Below are 14858 nucleotides of genomic sequence, written 5' to 3'. Positions count from 1 at the left end.
TGACAACATGATTCAATATATATATTTATACTAAGCACCTGTATGGCCTTTCAGTGATGCAATGAAAAGCTAGAGTTTTTACAAAAGAGGGAAACGCTCATTGAAATTGACCTTGCATTATAAACACGGTATGTATTTAGTCGTCTATCTCTGAGAATATAAACATTTAGATGTAATTAAAGGTCCTGTATTACACAAAACTGACTCTAGCGAGCTTTAAACCACGTTATAATGTTGTTACGTCCTCAAAAACACACCTGGAGTTGTGTTTTGGTTAATTCACGCATGTTTGAGTAACATTTTATTATTAGTCTGTACATTTCCAAAGCTCAAAATGCTCCGTTTCACCTTGTGATGTCACGAAGCGGTAGTTTTACAGTTAACAGCTACATTTTACTTTTTACTTGGTAGACATTGGCATTTCCAGGGCTAAAATGATCCAGATGATTCTAGTGAAGGTGCATGAAGTTTAAAAACACAGCGGAGCACTTTCTGTATTACCACGTGACATCACAAAGTGGAACAGAGTGTTTTCTGTTTGAGAGATGAACTCTGTCTATGTAAATCTGCACGGTTTGTGTGTTAAACATGTGTGGATGAAACAAAAGACAACTCCAGGTCGTTTTTTTCATGAGTAAACAACATTATAACAGATCAGAAAATAGCGTAATATGGATTTTTTTGTGCCATGGCGTATTGTTATGCATAAAATCCCACATGATTTCACTTTATTTTTTAATTTAAGTGCACGGATCGCAGCTTGTCTGTAGCGATTAGCTGATCTGAGACTAAAGTGATGGCAAAAGTGTCTTGATAGGAGACTAATTCTCGATGTGGAGGATTTGGGTGGAGTATTGGTTCCATATTAAAGACATTAAAGATGATGAGATTCTTCAGAAGTCATGGTGGATTTGGGAGTGGGATTTGCCGTGATTGAGCGCAGTCTTTGTTTCTATCAATAGTGCGGACAGGCTTAAGGACAGCCTTTTGAACTCGCAATTCAATCTAACAAGTGAGGGATGAAAGCACAAAGTAATACCTCACATTCGGTCCTGGCTTTGTGCTGAGTGGGTGCTTTTTCCATTCACTACAGTGGAAATACATCGCTGAATGAAATAACTCTATGATTTGGTTAAACGCCCTTTTGAAGTTATACCTTTTTATATTAAAGAGCAGATTTTACAGAATGAATCTAAATCCAGGATGTCTCTGTTATCTCTAGGCAAAGAACTTCCAAATTTAACATTTTCTGGAAGCTATTTTCAGTTTTTTATTGAAACACTGAGAAGTTAAGTCTGTGTAATCTCGCAGTTGTCCAGGTATGTTCCATCGCAAAAGGAAAATGAATTCTGTCGACTGGACGAAAGTTTTAGAACAAAGACGTTATGAAGAAGCCGCTTGGATGATTCGCGAAACGTCTTCACTCTAAAACTTTTGTCCAGTTGACGGAAGTTTGTTTTTCTTTTGCTACTGGGAGTTTAACCTCACGTAAGTTAACAAAGTCCAACCAGTGATGCGGAATGACGTTAGCTAGTAAACAAAGTCAAGCCTGTTTCACTCTAAAACTCCTCTCTTTGCCCGACTTCGGTGAGGTTAAATTCAAAGTGTTTCCAGCCAGTACCATCAAACTGAAAATGCCGTCTGGATGGGAGCTGAAACGTCTAGATCAGAAACACAACGTCCAGACATGAAATCGTCTCTCCATCGAACTGCTCCTGGACGAATGAAAGATCACACCGTCCCATCATACCATTCTATAACTCAATATCTTTTTTTTTTTTATTCATATTTTTTATTGCATTTTAACATATCACAGCCCTCCCCCCTCTCACCCTTGGGCACTGGGTAAACACAGGAACAGAAAAAAAAAAATACATTCATACATCCCCATATATACATGCACACATATAAATAAAAATAAATAAATAAATAAAAAATAAAATAAAATAAATAATAATAATATAATGATGATAATAATAATAATAGTAATAATAGTCGTAGCTAAGTATAGTAGTTGACCAGAAAACAAAACACAAACCACACAGAGTATGCAAAACAATTAAAATAAAAAAAATAAAATAAATAAATGAATTAATTAATACAAAATAAATAAAATAAACAACAGTAGTAAAAATAATAATAAAAAAAAAAGAATACATGATCTATTTGCATCTTTCCTATGGCTCTCTGATGGTCACCGCCCGCCCCCTCTCCACCGTACACTCATCACTGACACTATTTGAAAGCGAGTCACGCTCCAGATCCGATGGTATTTATGCATTATTTATTTATTTATATTTATTTATGCTATAGTAGTTTTCATTATAATTAATTGTTATCTGTAACCCAAGTTCCATTCAAAACCAATTAAAATGGCAAACTCACCCTTCTTGCTAACGAGCTAACGAGCTAACAGTCCAGCGTTGCATCCATTCACATCGCAGGAATATGTGTGTCTCCAGAACAACACAGTGAGCGCCGTGTGTGTGTGTGTGTGTGTGTGTGTGTACGTGTGTGTAACACTCCATTGTCCTCTAACATCCCGAACTTAACATTGCCCGCCATACCTTTTTGTTTTTTGTGTTGTTTGTTTGGCTGTTTGTTTTGCAGCTCTCTTCGCCTTTACTCACAGGGTAACCGGGATAAGGTGCCAGCCCCAAGGTTAGCTCCACATGCTTCTTCAACGTAATCTCGCAAGACACGCCATCCTCCGAATCCACATATTTAAAGAGCGCACAGCCTGACCCTGACGGCGGCCATCTTGTCTGCTCCATGTCCAACCTGAGTTACCGGTGGCGTGTTTAGTGTCTCATTAAAATGCAGCCTGCCTCTCTGGAATAATAATGAAGGCCTCAAGCTGAAATCTATATGGTTTAATTAAGGGATCAGTGTCGCATCCACATCGGCTCAACAGACGATTACAATATGTTCTGAAAGTAGACACAGATTTAAGACAATGGGAATAATAATATAAGTGTTTTCCAGATGGTAAGTCGCACTTTTTTCAGTTTGGACGAGGTGCGACTTATACTCAGATGCGACTTAAATGTGAAATATACAGTGGTCCCTCGTTTATCGCGGAGGTTACGCTCTAAAAATACGTAGTCAGCTTTATTTTTTACAATTATTCTATATATTTAAGGCTATAAAACGCCTCACCACACACTTTATACACTTTTCTTAGACAGACATTAGCATTTTCTCACATTTCTCTCGTTTAATTGATTAATAATGATGATATTTCACTGTTCCTCTGACCGTGCGTCTTCGTCCTGGCGTCGCTTCGCTGTAGTATCGATCAAACATTAATTAATTTATTTTATTATTTTATTATTGAACATTCTGCGCGGGTTGACACCTGGTTTTGTGTTGTCCGTTGGTGTTACTCGTGTATTTTTACTGATGAGAAAATAACTTCCACTGGATTCCGATGTAAAAAGACAGTTACAAAATTTAAATCCTTCCTTTTTTACAGAAGTAATCAAACCAAGTCATTCTCAAAAATAAACAATAGTACGGTAAGAAAACCATTTGGCTGCGTCTTTATGCGCTGCCTCGACACAGCACCTTTCTCAAGCGTGTGCTCTTTTCCTCGTACGTGCTGTCGCTCTTAAAGTGACAGTAACATATTTACGTAAAACTTAAATAATAACAGTTCTAAGATATTTTAACATCAACATTGACACAATAAAATAAATGGAGCTTATTAGCTTTTATAAATCAAATATTAAATCTACCAATATGAAATTACGGCATTTATAGTAAAATATCAACGCTCTGTAAATTTGCAGCACTATTATATATGAATTAAATTTGGCTCCCACACAGACGGAGGAGATCGATTGACGGTGGTGTGCAGTGCCTTGGCCGGTCAGGACGCACAGCACAATACGCATTCATACACTGTAAAAAAGTGTGTAAAATTGCACTGGGAAAACCTGCGAAACAGCGAGAACGTAACGCGCATGTGTCAAACTCAAGGCCCAGGAGCCAAATGTGGCCCGCCATGTTATTTAATGTGGCCCGCGACGAGGTAAATTTAAATGTATGTCATGTTAAAATGTCAGTTTATCAGAAGTTACGCAGTTACACAGACATGTTTTTTATATCTTTGCAAATTTGACACGAAACATTTTACTGATGTGGTGAAATTGAGTTTGACATCACTGCCGTAAAGGGTGAACCGCGACATAGAGACGGACCACTGTATGTTTTTTTTCTTCATTATTATGCATTTTTGGCTGGGGGGACTTGTACTCCGGTGCGACTTATACTCCGGTGTGTTATTTAATACAGCTGTCCGCACAAACACTTTACTTTGCCTCCGCCCTCTCCTATTGGTCAACTTCTGATGGGCGTGAGTGACTGACAGCTGGATCAACTAATCAAAATGAAGAGTGAACATTCAGAAGAAACAGATCACTTTATTGGTTTATTTGTCTTTTAAAGGCAGTAGAAAAAATAGTCTAAATAGTCTACATGAATGGTGACGACATGGACATTATACTCGTTTTTCCCCGCGTTACATCTGTAGCATATTGCACACGGGGACTTTTTTGAAACCGCGGTCAAGGTTAGCTAACCAACTACATTTGCAGTGTCACTGTTTTGAATCGGGTCCAAAGTGTCAGGCAACCTAATAGTTTTTCCAATCTATAGTACTTGTAGAATTTAGAGGGAATTGGGGTTGTAAAGGTAATTGTTCTGACAACCAATCAGGGCGTTCTGGCAGGAACAATAAAGCTGGGAGGAATTAAAACTCTTCAACAGTTAGAAAAATGGAAAGGCCAAATCTCAACACTACAGCTACTTAAGGGGAAAACTATTATGTGGAAACAATATCAAGTAATATAATATAAGCAGGTCTGCGCATAAATCAACCTGTATTGTTTGAAGCACTTTGAGAACAGTCAAGGAGAACAAAGACTTTTCAACACAACCCAATACATTCAAAACAGCAGAATAAAATAAAAATGGTTCGCTAAGTTTTGAAGGATGTTTTTAAAAGGCGTTTGTCAGTAGCCGTACTCTAATAATCCAAAGACGTGGTTCAATCTCGTGCAGTGGAGCAAGACACTTCAGCTGCTTTGGTACGTGTAAATCAAAAAGAAACCACTACGTCTCAATCTGGACAGAGCTTTGGTACAATCTTTTGAATCTATATATATATTTTTTTTTTCAACACAATTCCCCCTACGTTTTAGTTGCAGTAAATTGTATTAAACTTAACAAAACCTTTTCCTCAAATTCCCATCTTGATGTGTCGCTTTACGTTTTCATGTTTTTATCCATGACTAGAACTGGCTCCAAAAGTACTCTGGTTTATGTAGTAGTAATCAATATTGGATGAAGTACGCAGTTGGGCTACTTAAGTAAAAGTACAGATACAGAAGCAAAAAGTATCACAGGAAAAAAATCTACTTAAGTTAATATGTTTAAGTACTCGTTTAAAAATGTACTGTACAGTGGTCCCTTGTTTATCGCGGGGGTTACGTTCCAAAAATAACCCACAATAGGTGAATTGTGAAGTCGATCTGCTTTATTTTTTACAGTTATTCTCTATGTTTTTGGCTGTAAAACCCCTCACCACACACTTTATACACTTTTCTCACACAGGCGTTAACATTTTCTCACATTTCTCTCTTGTTTAAACACAAAGTTCAAACCTTCGTAGGCGTCTTTGTCGGTGCAGAACGTTTCATCGACATTGTGGGTTTTGTCGGGGAGAAAACAAATCGCAAACGTACAGCACTTCAGAGTCACACTGCGATCCAACGTTTATGTAAATATGTCTGAACACATTCTGTACTGTACAGGAGACACGGCACGGAGGAGACGGATGGACAATGGTCTACAGTCTAACAGCCAATCAGGACGCAGAACACAATGCACGTTCAGACGATGTAAAAAAAACATGGAAAATTGCTCTAAAAATGTCGACGAAACAGCGAGACGGCGAAAGGTGAACCGCGATATAGCGAGGGACAACTGTAACGCGATGTAAAAGTAAAAGTGTGGTTAATTAGTTTAAGTGTTAAATGTAGTGATATTGATTAAAAGTGATAGATATTTTGGTCAACAGCAGCGATATTAATCAATTTAATAATATTTCCCATGAATTTTGTTGGATTTATTTTTGTTTTGTTTTTGCTTAAAGCTGAAACTTGATAAAAAGATAAACATGATAAAAAAATCACATGAAAACTTAGCATTTTTTACTTTTCAGTTTAGTTCAAAAATGTGGTGGAAAGTACAGATCCCTGCTTTTAAATGTACTGAAGTTAAAATAAAAAGTACCCACTGCAAAATGTACTTAAGTATAGTACAGATACCTGAAAATTCTACTTAAATACAGTACTTTTCTGCTTGTACTTCATTACCCTCCACCACTGGTTGTACTGCACTATATATATCAACAGTTATGTCTAAGTAAATCCTAAAATCCCATCTGTTTATTACACTAACACCGTGTCATTCTTTCCTCCACTTAACCATTCTATCAGTCACCAAACTAACAAAAGCCCTTGATCACGTCGCCCCCATCTCGTCCGTGGGCATGTCCGGCGTGAGGGTTATCATCACGTAGCATGTTTCCAACGCGGAATTCACTCACGCTAAGTTTAGCCCTCCAGCTGCTGCGGACATGTTTATCCAGCGTGTCCTTTTGGGTTAATGGAGTCTAGCCCCGTCTCCTGATCTCCCTGCCAGAACCCACTCTTAAATATACCCTCTGATGATGGCGGTCTGTGATCCTGCTAATCAAATTCTCACTATACGCCGGAATAACAAGTAGCTAGCAATAGTCTCGGGCGCGTCGGCAGGCTTTCCCATCCATCCAAGGTCTAATTAACTTTGGGTTCGAGACTTAACTCCGGACAAATTGGTCTTTTTTAAATGTGTAATTGTGAACACTGCCAGCGCCCGGTGTTAACACAAAGGCTTCAGTGCGCTAACAATGCTTCCTTTGTAGTCGCGGGGAGATGTTATCAAGGGCAGGTTAGGATTCAAACTTCGGAGACTTTGAATTTGGAGTAAGTTGAAACACGAGGAGCGGTGGTTATCGTTATCGCACGCCGCTCGGAGCATGAATAGGCAGTTGTGGCTATGCAATTAGATTAAAACGCACATACTGAGTCATACGAGCGCAAGGAAATGTCCTGAAACAGAAACAGGCCGGGCTCAGAAAGTAGAAAAGATACATATAATTTCAACATCTGTCAAAGAAATGATTGCAGTTTGATTCGTAGAAGCGGAAGAGGAAATATATGCATAAAAATATATAAAGTTTTCCGTGTTACGTGTAGCGGTGGTAGTTGAAACTAAAATATGACTCAGAGCAACGCGAGATAGGCCCATGGGTTTCAGAATGATGAAAAATTAGGACTCTTGTCAAAGTAATTCGATTAAATTTAATACAAAACATTATATCTTTTGTATGGTGGAAAAAATGTCACATATAACAGGAAGCTGAAACCCATTTGAATGAAAAAATGATGCTAATTTAAATATTATGACCTACTTTACCCCTGCTGTGTTGTATAAATTATGAATAGGGGTAATTGCCGTTTTTATGACAAATAGGAAACCTGCTGCTTTTGCTAAATAACACGCAGAAAAATACAAAGGAAATCAATATTAAAGGGCTCATGTGACACTATTTTCTGGTTTGTGTTATAATGTTGTTTCCTCGTCGCAAACAGACCTGGAGTTGTGTTTTGTTTCATTCATTTTTAACACGCAAACCCTGCGCATTCAGCCTGAGTTCTTCTCTCAAACTGAAAACACTCTGTTCCACCTTGTGATGTCATCATGATACAGGAAGTGCTCCACTGTGTTTTTAAACTCCATTCACCTTCACTGGATGATTTCAGTCCTAGAATTGCCAGTCTGTACTAAACAAAAGGTAAAATGTAGCTATTAACTTTAAAACTACCACTTCATGACATCACGAGGTGGAACAGAGCAGTTTGAGCTTTGGAGATGTTACAGACTAATAGTAAAGTAGTAAAAACACAACTCCAGGTATGTTTTTGATGACGTAACAGCATTATAACATAACTTAGAGCTCAAAAGAGTACATTTTTGGGTACTATGTGTATTTTCTGGACTATAAGACGCACTTTTTTTTTTTCTTTTCATAGTTTGGTTGAGGGTGCGACTTATACTCAGATGCGACGTATTTGCGGAATATAAGTCGCATCTGAGTATATAATCTCACATCTTCACTACGCTCACACTGACAATCTGACGACCGTGTTATAGTCCAGAAAATAGGGTAAAATTGAACCTTTAATCACGTATATTCGCAAACAAACACCATATTTATTACCATATTTTAGCAGCAGTGTAGTCCACCAATATGACTTTACATTTCACTTATACACACTCAAATCGCTCAAACATTTTATAAGATATCGTAGACGTTTGCTTGTCCAACGGCACAAAAACAGCGTCAGTGTCAGCAGCAGAGATCCAACCGCCAACTGCAACGTTTGAACAAGTAGATTTCCGTCTGTGGACCCCATTCTGATCTCCGATTGGTTGTCAAAATATCCAACCTCTAATCACCAAAACGTATAAATTACAGTATTACAGCCCGTCCTTTTTTTCGTCAACGTGTAACTACTGCTTTTAATACAACGACTTTCAGTTCAAACCCTGTGTATTGTTGTAAACCGCTAACGTCGCTCACGAGTAATTGCGCGAGCAGGTGTGACTGGCTGTCTGCTGTTTTCTTTATCAGCGCTCGCACACGCCTCGACTCACAAGCCCCTCCCTTTCTCGGTTTTTAATTAAGTCTTGTGATTGCACAGTATTATGACAGAACTAATGAAGCTTTTAATGAATATTAGTAACAGTTGGCTGACATGCTTTACAGCGAGCCGCGCACAGATAAGCCAGGTTAGCTGTTAGCGCCTCCTCGCTAAAATGGCCGACACCCATAATCAAAGTGTTAATTGTTTTATGGCGAATCTTAAGGGGCCGATTTTACCCGTTTTGGCTGCGATCCAAAGTTTATCAGCGACTCCGAAGGAACTATCAGGCAAATGACTTTACTTAGCGCCGAAATGTTGGGCGAGTAATTTGTATTGTACGGGCTTTCAATAATTTAACGCAAGCAAGGGCGATAAAAGTTCCCCCAAGCTTATCCTCAGTGTAATGTGGAGGAATCTATAATGTACTTAGCCCAAAATGACTCCCCATTAGCATTAGTCAGTGATAATCAGGGTGTCCCACGGAGAGAGCGGGAACATTGTCTTCAGAACGGAGGCATCGCTCTGAACTGTAATAAAAAAGGTTATTCGAAGCTCAGAGGTTGTTAAAAATACAACCGCACAAAAGTCCCTAGCGGTGCGTCGTTTACGTTCCGCGGGGGCAGGCTGATATAAACATTTAGCGCGTACGTCCGCTCCGAAAAACAACACAAGAATCACACTCATTTCCGTGTCTTGCCCAAAGGTTCAACATCAGAAAACGACGTCAGAAGTGAGAAAATTCAGCGATGTTTTTTTTTTTTTTTTTTTGAGGAGAAAGTGAACAATATTTCAACTGTTGGTAGAAATAAAATGTTTAATATTGGTGAATTTTTTTGAATGTGGTGTAGCTTAAAGGTGCACTGTGTAACTTTTCTGTTGACATCTGCCTGTCTCCATGTTTTCGCTTTGACTGGAATGTTCCACAGTGTTCTCGCAAGACCCGAGCTCTTGCATGTCATGTTTTTATTAATTTCTCATTGTTATTTGAGCTGATTGGACCTGATGAGTGTAAAAATAAAGAATTATGAGAAAAATGATGCGCACATATGAGGACATTGGTTCTACTTTTTAATAATTTTGATTAAAAAATAAAATCACAGTTGAATAATGATTTGCAAAAACTATTTATAAAGTGCCTGAACATAGCAATATTTTTCCTGAGTGTAAAAACAAAATGAGAAACAACAATTGTGCCTCTTGGAACAATGTGGCTCATTTGAAGTGCTACAAACACATATGCCTTTAACAAACTCCACCTTGAATCTAAACTAATCAAATCAAATCAAACATTATTCAACTGTTGTAAGGTTGTACGCAACATTTCTATCATGACTGAAAGGGTTTTTTTTAGGCTGAAGCAAAAAATACTTATAATGACTAACCCATTTTAATAATAACATGCAGGAATTCAAAGAAAAGCAGCATCAGTTCTACAATAAATGACTCACTATTTAATCAAAAGAAAATACAAACCACGACAGCTCACATGAATCATTCCTGAGTCCTGTAATTTTCAAAAAGTAATGTTTTATTTCATAGTTGTAATAAACTATTTTTCATGTTTCATGTCCTCATATCTGGACGCCAGGACTTTGTAGAGAAAAAAAAATGTATTGTGGGCTAGACAACCCAAAAATACATGAAAAAACCTGTATTCCTTGTCTCCAGGGAGATGGATAAGGTTAATGCCTGTGAAACATTCCAAGGACATCAAAATATCCTTAACCAACACTTGCAATATTGGACATTTTAAAGAGCCCATGTTACACTATTTTATGATCTATATTATAATGTTTCTTCATCACAAACAGACCTGGAGTTGTGCTTTGTTTCATTCACACGTTTAACACACAAACTCTTCACATTTAGGCTGTTTTCTTCTCTCAAACACTCTGTTCCACCTTGTGATGTCATGATGTAATACAGGAAGTGCTCCACTGTGTTTCGAAACTCCACACACCTTCACTAGAATCATTTGGATCATTTCAGCCCTAGGAAATCACCAATCTGTATTAAACAAAAAGTAAAAAGCAGCTCAAACAACTCCAGGTTACTTTTTTGATGAGTTAACAGCTTTAAAACACGGCTTAAACGTCACAACAGTCACTTTTGTGCAATATGGGACCTTTAAGATTAACACTAGATTTACGGAAATGACTCAAACAAACAAACTAACCACCGTGTTTTCTTCTTAAATGTTTTGTTTTTAGCCGTGTGCCAGGCAGGATGCAAGCACGGAGAATGTGTGGGACCAGACAAGTGCAAATGCCACGCGGGCTTCACCGGCAAGACCTGCAATCAAGGTGAGCACCAGGCGGAACGTGACCCCGATATCACTCACTCACACCGAAATGGACACGCTAAGTTATGGTCACACAAGACGTATTATGGCTCCAAATACCCTTCCTTTACAATAGACCCGCGCAATAGGGGTCAAGGTGTCGGCTATGAAGTTATATGACATCGTTTAGAAAGGTATTTTTTGCCTTTTAGAACATGATGGACGGTAGATTGGACGGACGGGTTTTAGAGGGGAAAGAAAGAGAAATGGTCACTCTTATAGGTTGTGTTGGGTTCGTCCTCGTTTTTCTATCCAAGAAAACAAAAAAAAAAGGATTAAAGAGGTTCATGCTGATGGGTTTAAAGCTGTAGCTCAGTTGGTGGAGTGTTTGGCAACTGATCTGAAGGTTGGAGGTTCGATTCCACTCTCGACATAAAAAATTATTTGTTTTGCACACAAGGTAATTCAAAGTGTTTTACAGAATAAGAAAGACATTAAAATCGCAAAACAACAAATGAAAACATGATTAATCACAAATAATCATCATAAAATTAACATTAAAGGAGAAAAGTGCAGATTAAAAACCTTTCCGTCATATGCACAGCTAAACAGAACTGTTTTGAGCCTGGATTTAAACATTGTCAAAGTCGAGTCTGTGTCACATCTTCAGGAAGAATGTTCAGGTTTTAACTCCAGAAAACTGAAATTCAACATGTTTAGTCCCGGTTTAGTCCCGGTTTAGTCCCGGTTTAGTCCCGGTTTAGTCTTGGTTTAGTCTTGGTTTAGTGCTGCTTTAGTCCTGCTTTAGTCCTGCTTTAGTCCCGGTTTAGTCCCGGTTTAGTCCCGGTTTAATCCTGGTTTAGTCCTGGTTTAGCCCTGGTTTAGTTTGTCCACAAGCAGAGCTGCTTTAAAGTCTATTCTTTTAGCCACAGGAGCCAGTGCAGAGACTTGAGTTGAAGTACTTCCTGGTTCTAGACCTGAGCACAGGACACATGTGTGAAGTACTTCCTGGTTCTAGACCTGAGCACAGGACACATGTGTGAAGTACTTCCTGGTTCTAGTCCTGACCCAAGCAGCAGTGTTCTGGACTGTTCTGTCTTAAGGCTCGTGTGGAGAGTCCAGTGAACAGGACGTTACAATCGTCTAACCTACTGGACACAAACGCATGGATACGTCTCTAAGCCTCAACCAAACAAAACATCATTGGTTGCGAGGTCAGATCCAGTGACCCGTAGGATGGTGGTGTGTTTCTTGCTTCCACAGATGAATGCTGTCATTGTGTCTTTAGGCAAGACACTTAACCCACCTCGCCCCTAGTGTCTGTTTACACTGGTGTGCGAATGTGTATGTGAATGAGTGAGTGCTTCCTTGATGTAAAGACCTTTAAGTACCTTGAAGATGCAAAAGCGCTGATTAAAAATATGACCATTTAAATTCTTCATGTATTTTCTAAGTATTTCTTTAGCTTCTAGTGCAATAATAAACACAATTTGAATTCTATTTTCCATGGATTTCAGAATGATGAAGATTTAGTACTCTTGCCATAGTAATTAACCATTTAAAACTAAATATTATATCTTTTCAATGGGGAAAAAGTCCTCAAAATGTCACCTATAACAGGAAGCTGAAACGTATGAACACTATATTGTTATTGTCAAAAGTTCCACATCAAAGGCTGGACTATAGACCAGAGTTTCTAAAGTAGATTTGCCCTCATCATGGATTCTTTCTTGTGTGGACAGTGCCATATAATGCATTACAATCACTTTCTTTGATGTGGAAATGGAAATTTGCCATGCATTGTGCTGCTGCGAGAAGAAACTCCAAAGATATATGGAGGATACTGAAAGATTTCATACTTCCTGTCCCTTCTCACCATGGAAACTTCACCTGCTGTTGTGCTGATGTGTGCATTTTTAGCCCAAGCGAAGGGGAAAAACTGCCTTGAGCGATGTCATCATTGTTTACTACAGCTCGATTTTTAACCTTCCGAAAAAAAAGAATAGAGGCGGCGCGTGGTCCTCCAGTCCGATCCCTGGAGCGCCCCCTCTCTGCTGCTGATAACATCTCAATTACTCACAGGAGGTAACTGCCCGGCCCGGTGCAAACCCCTGCGATTTCTATCACAATACTACAGCAATTACTTACTACGGTGTTGAGAAAAAGCCAACAAAAAGAGCAGTGTTCGTTGAGACTGGGATCACTGTGAGTGTGTAATTAAAAACAAGGATAAAGGTTTTGTCATGTGGATTTTTATACAGAGGGATACAGAAGTAGTACTGTACTTTTTTAGGTATTTATCCTTCTACTAAGTCAATTTTACAGTGGATACTTTTTACTTTTACTTCACTATTGTACATTTGAGAGCAGGTATCTGTACTTTATACTCCACTACATGTTTTAACGGAAAACTAAAGTACTTTTCCTATGATTTGAGGCCTTATTTTGATCATGTTCTTAGTAAAGTTGACTAAAGTTTTCGAGTTCAAGCTTCAACTTTGAGCAAACAAAAATAAAATACGCAAAATTCATGAGAAAACTTAATAAATGTATTGATACTGTTACTGTTTTACCAAAATATGAATCAGTTTTGAATTAATATGAAACACGAACACATGAAATACTTGTACGTTTTACTCCTAAAGCACATTTTTAAACCGGTACTTAAATAGTTTTACTTAAGTCGATTTTTTCATGTGATACTTTTACTTTTACTTGAGTAACTTTTCACCTCTGTATCTTTAATTTTACTTAAGTAACAAAATCGAGTACTTCATCCACCTCTGGCTGCGTCTCAAACCAGGGTCAGAGTTTAGTTTAATGCTTCGCTCACTGATTCTAAAGAAATCAACAATGTTTTTTTCATTTTAATTGAATGTAATAACTTTATTTTGTGTGTTATTCAGACAATATTTCATAATGTATCAGGAATGTGCTAAAATGTTGCTGTAAATGTCTTAAGGTCCAGGTTTAAGTGGATGGACCATTAAAATGTCTCTAAGATCATTTTATAAACTTGTTCGGGAGATTGCACTAGACATTTCTTTTTAAATAATTTTTCATTTTAATAGTTTTTATTTCAGGTGATAGAGTATTTGTCCTCTGATCCGAAGGTTGGCAGTTCGAATCCACAGATGAATGTTGTCAAGTCCTTTGGCAAGACAAAGCGTTCCATAAAAATGTGACTTTTTACCATTTGCACATCTCCAAAACAACTATTTAAATATTTTTCACTATATTACCCCGTCCCGTAGTCTCCTGTGATATTTTTTCTTTGTTTTTTCCTCGTAAACAGCCATATTTGTTGTGATACGGATCATGCACGTCCCTGATAGGCGTGATTCATGTGGTTTAGCCAATGTAGGGTGACCAGACGTCCCTATGTAGCCGGGACAGTCCCACCTGATTTATCCAAAACCATTGATTTCCTGCAGTTTTATACAAAAAATGTCCCCGGTGTTCCAATTTTTGACCAATTTAATACCTGCCAACAGAAAAAGAATGTTTTTTTTTAGCTAAAATGCAGAAAACAGTGCTTGAAAATGAGCGTAAGGCTAAAAAAAGTCCCTCAGATCATACACTGACCCATAAGTGAGGTGAGAATGGACAATGTTACGTGTTCTTTTAACAATTTTATTTATACCAACCATGTCAACCATCCCAACCCGGGTGTGTCCCAGTTTTGAATCTTGAATATGCGGTCACCCTACGCCCATCTGAACTGGGACTGGTTCAACACTGACCCGACCGTCTTCATAAAGTACTGGAGAAGTTTGTATTCTGCATCCCAACTAAAAAGTGGGGGGCGGTGCTGAAATCCT

At 38.3% G+C, this 14858-nt stretch overlaps 1 protein-coding gene across 2 annotated transcripts in view; it reads left to right on the top strand.

The window, feature by feature from the left end:
• npnta (nephronectin a) overlaps positions 1 to 14858 on the top strand; it is a 126145-nt gene that overhangs the window by 35510 nt on the left and 75777 nt on the right. The window contains exons 3-4 of one of the 2 annotated variants that reach the window (XM_055223876.1): positions 2611 to 2661; positions 10967 to 11059. In XM_055223876.1, the coding sequence (XP_055079851.1) occupies positions 2611 to 2661; positions 10967 to 11059 (144 nt within the window). The remainder of the gene's footprint in view (positions 1 to 2610; positions 2662 to 10966; positions 11060 to 14858) is intronic. The other variant, XM_033974743.2, reaches the window with a different exon arrangement.

This window comes from Periophthalmus magnuspinnatus, chromosome 1 (genome assembly GCF_009829125.3).
Source record: "Periophthalmus magnuspinnatus isolate fPerMag1 chromosome 1, fPerMag1.2.pri, whole genome shotgun sequence".
NCBI lineage: Eukaryota > Metazoa > Chordata > Actinopteri > Gobiiformes > Gobiidae > Periophthalmus > Periophthalmus magnuspinnatus.
The sequence above is the reverse complement of the archived record's forward strand: the minus strand, read 5'-3'. Positions and strand labels throughout refer to the sequence as shown.